Source organism: Asparagus officinalis, chromosome 3 (assembly GCF_001876935.1).
Source record: "Asparagus officinalis chromosome 3, Aspof.V1, whole genome shotgun sequence".
In the NCBI taxonomy this organism is placed as follows: Eukaryota; Viridiplantae; Streptophyta; class Magnoliopsida; order Asparagales; family Asparagaceae; genus Asparagus; species Asparagus officinalis.
The window spans coordinates 35560204-35563384 of NC_033796.1; the positions used below are offsets into that span (position 1 = coordinate 35560204).

General features: G+C 38.9%; 1 protein-coding gene across 4 annotated transcripts in view; it reads right to left on the reverse strand.

The window, feature by feature from the left end:
- LOC109833768 overlaps positions 1–2484 on the reverse strand; it is a 20975-nt gene extending 18491 nt beyond the window's left edge. For all 4 annotated transcript variants that reach the window (XR_002245343.1, XM_020401573.1, XM_020401574.1 and 1 more), the window contains exons 1-3: positions 2348–2484; positions 560–737; positions 23–483 (exon numbers count right to left, since the gene is read on the reverse strand). Coding sequence is in view for 3 of the 4 variants with exons in the window: in XM_020401573.1 (XP_020257162.1) it covers positions 23–483; positions 560–737; positions 2348–2416 (708 nt within the window). In the remaining variant the exon portion in view is untranslated. The remainder of the gene's footprint in view (positions 1–22; positions 484–559; positions 738–2347) is intronic.

The window sequence follows — 3181 nt, forward strand, 5'->3', positions numbered from 1 at the left end:
TTATGAACAGATTAACAAACACCTGACATGGCACCTCCATGGAGATTGAATTGGAATTTTGTGCATGACCTCTAATTCCACATAATCTTGGAGCAACTGCAACCTTCTCTTCTGTGCCAGCAGTGTTATTTAGACCAAGATCATGTGCAATCTTGTCATCTTGCCTGAACTTCACCTGATAAAAGATTTTAGAAATAACAAGATCTCCCTCCACATGCTCTTCACCACCAACATGATACTGATGCATCATCCAGTTGGTTTTCTTTGGCTTGTCACTGTCTGACATGCTCATGTATAGAACCATAATTGTTTTCAAACCTTTCTGAACTCCATCTATGCACACTGGTTTAGTCTTGCCAATTTTATGCCAGCAAACATTGCCCAAGTCACCATTCAGAATCTTTCTAGGCATTTGCCTCTTATTCTCGTGTGCCTTTAATGATTTATGGAAAAAGTAGGACAGACTTCCATCCTTCTTTATACCTAATACATAGCAAGTTTTAGAAGGGAAAATATAAAAGGAAAACATGAAATGAGGACATCAAGATTTTGTGATTACCAGGTAGTTTGTGAGGAGATGAATAAAAAGTTTGATTATCTTCATTAAGGGAAATAATGAATTCACCAATAAAGGGATGAGGCTCCGCCTCCCCTTCCCCAGTCTCTGCAAGTAAATGCCACATCAACTCCTCATCAGATGGATCAAATCTAACACCTCGAGGTAATCCTGGCCAGTTCTGCAATAGAAAACAGTAGATCATCAAGCTAAATTAACAATAGGATGTAGTTAATTTACTAAAGTAGCACACCCAGATATTTAAGATAGATGTCTGAATTGGTGTTAATTGTTATATGTAGCTAAACCATTGTGTACTCCAACTTAACATAAGTATGTCATCATAGGAAAGCAGAAACTAACAAGTGTGCAGCAAAATATAAATATTGTTGCAAATAACTGTAATTTTCAAAATCCAAGCCTTTTCCAACAAAGAGATGAGTAAAAGTTGAGAAAGTTTCACAAAAAGAACCAATATTAATTTTACTACATGTCACACTGACCTCAGCCCTCTTGTTGTTGGTTCTAAATTCCTTGATAAGTTAACTATATGAGCACAAAGGGTCCAGCCAAAAAACCCTCATGGTCATGCAGAGTAAATGTGACCGACAACTTTTTAGTGTCGCCAGCTAATTGATGTGCTCAAGAAACCTTTCAAATCCCCTCTAGACTTTAAAAGATGCTAGACAGAGAAGATGATAACGTTTGCTACAGGGGACTATATTCAGTCTTAAGGCACAATATAAGCCAAAGCAAAGAATGAAATATCAAAGTCTCCATGGTTGCAACACATCACCAAAGTGATATCACTTTCATCAAAATGAGATGTGATGTGATAGGCTAGAATTATATTCCCAATGTTTGGCAAGAATAGTAAGCTTCACAAATCTTTAAGTAGTTATCAATAAAGTTCACACATATTAGACTGAATTGTTTGCACTTTGACATATCCAAAGCTACAGAAATTACGGATCCACACGTTTCTTAATACATTTTCTCTCCCTCCATAAGTATTAGATTCAATCATAAATGAGTCAGGTTTCTACCCATGGCGAGAAAATACAGGTATAACATGTTGCTGCTATATCAGTTTTGATACGCAACATGCACCACCACGCACCCAAATGCACACCCGCACATATTTAGATATGGAATCTATAAACAGGGGCGGATCCAGAAAATTTCCCATGGGGGGCAGACGACAAAGTGTGTATACCTAAACATAAAATATAGTATCTAATGGGAATGCACTTCGTGCACTTTATTGTTAATATTTCAAATGGACTTTTTGCTTTCCAATGGGCAATTCACTAACTTCTCTAGTGTTTTTAGATTGCTTGGGTCTTGGGGTGCGATTATAAAATTTTATGTGGCGGCCTGGCGGGCGGATGAAAAATTTGCATGGCTTTACATGCAAATTTCTAAATGTCTAGAGTTGCAATTGCACCACTAGCTAGGCAGTCCATCCGCCCCCGTCTAACAAAGGAATTCAATGCTACAGACTGCATTTACGCTTGTTAATAGCACAAAGCACAATGCTAGCGCAATAAGTTACAGGTACAAGGCTATCAAAAAATCGCTGTTGCTGCGAGCTTAGTTGCTATTGAAAAATAAACACTAATTCAATAGAAATTTCATAATCATGTAAAGAAATAGCACAGCTACTGCTAAACTCGTCGAAGATCAGGGCACCGCTATAGATAAATCTAAGAACAATTCACGAATCGTGATCGATTGTGGGAAAGGGTTGAGAGAGAGAGAGAGAGAGAGAGAGAGAGAGAGAGTATCAACCCATCGACATGCAGCAATTGAACTCCGCCGCATTCCGTCGATCTGCCGCCGCGCTCGCGGCCTCTCCATGCCCTAGATGTCACCGACGGTGCCCAAGGGTTTTAAGTTTGTTGCGGGGCAATGATTGTCGATGGAGGATCCCGTTGCCTCGGTTGGACTTTCAATGATTCGGGTTTGGTTATAGGATCCAGTATTCGTAGACCCGACCCAATAAAAAATTATAATTTGTACGGTTATTTACATATTAGTCCCTTAAATAATAATTCTACATGAGTCCCTCGAATCCTATAAATTGGTTATTAGTCTCTCATATCTTAATTTTCTTGTAATTTGGTCCCTCGATGACTGCAATACCCTCCATTCTTTCTTCTCAAGCCCAAAATCCACATAAACACAATATCTCTTGCAGCCCATTTACATACCCTACCTCGCACCAATTTTCCTCATTGCACGTCTCTTCTTCATACTCTTTACTCATCAGAACCAACACCAGTTTCGTACCATCACTATCTAAAGAAGCCTCTTCTTCTCTGGAACAAATAGCTCAGAATTGTCCTTTCCTAAGTACTTTTTGAGAAATGTTATGGATATTCAATCGCTTATTAAATTTAATCTTTGACTGAGACGAGATAATTGAGCTAGTTGATTCATAACTCCCATCACTGTTTGGTGATTAGATAATCTTCACCCAGCATTGCTCATCATCGTTCTATTGTAGTAAAGTGGAGAAGAGTTTTTCCTGAATCTTAAACAAAGAGTTGGGGGGGCTAGTGATGTGGGGATGGGCTAGGGCAGCTGAGTAGGGAGATATAATAGCAATTGCTTTTAGGAGAC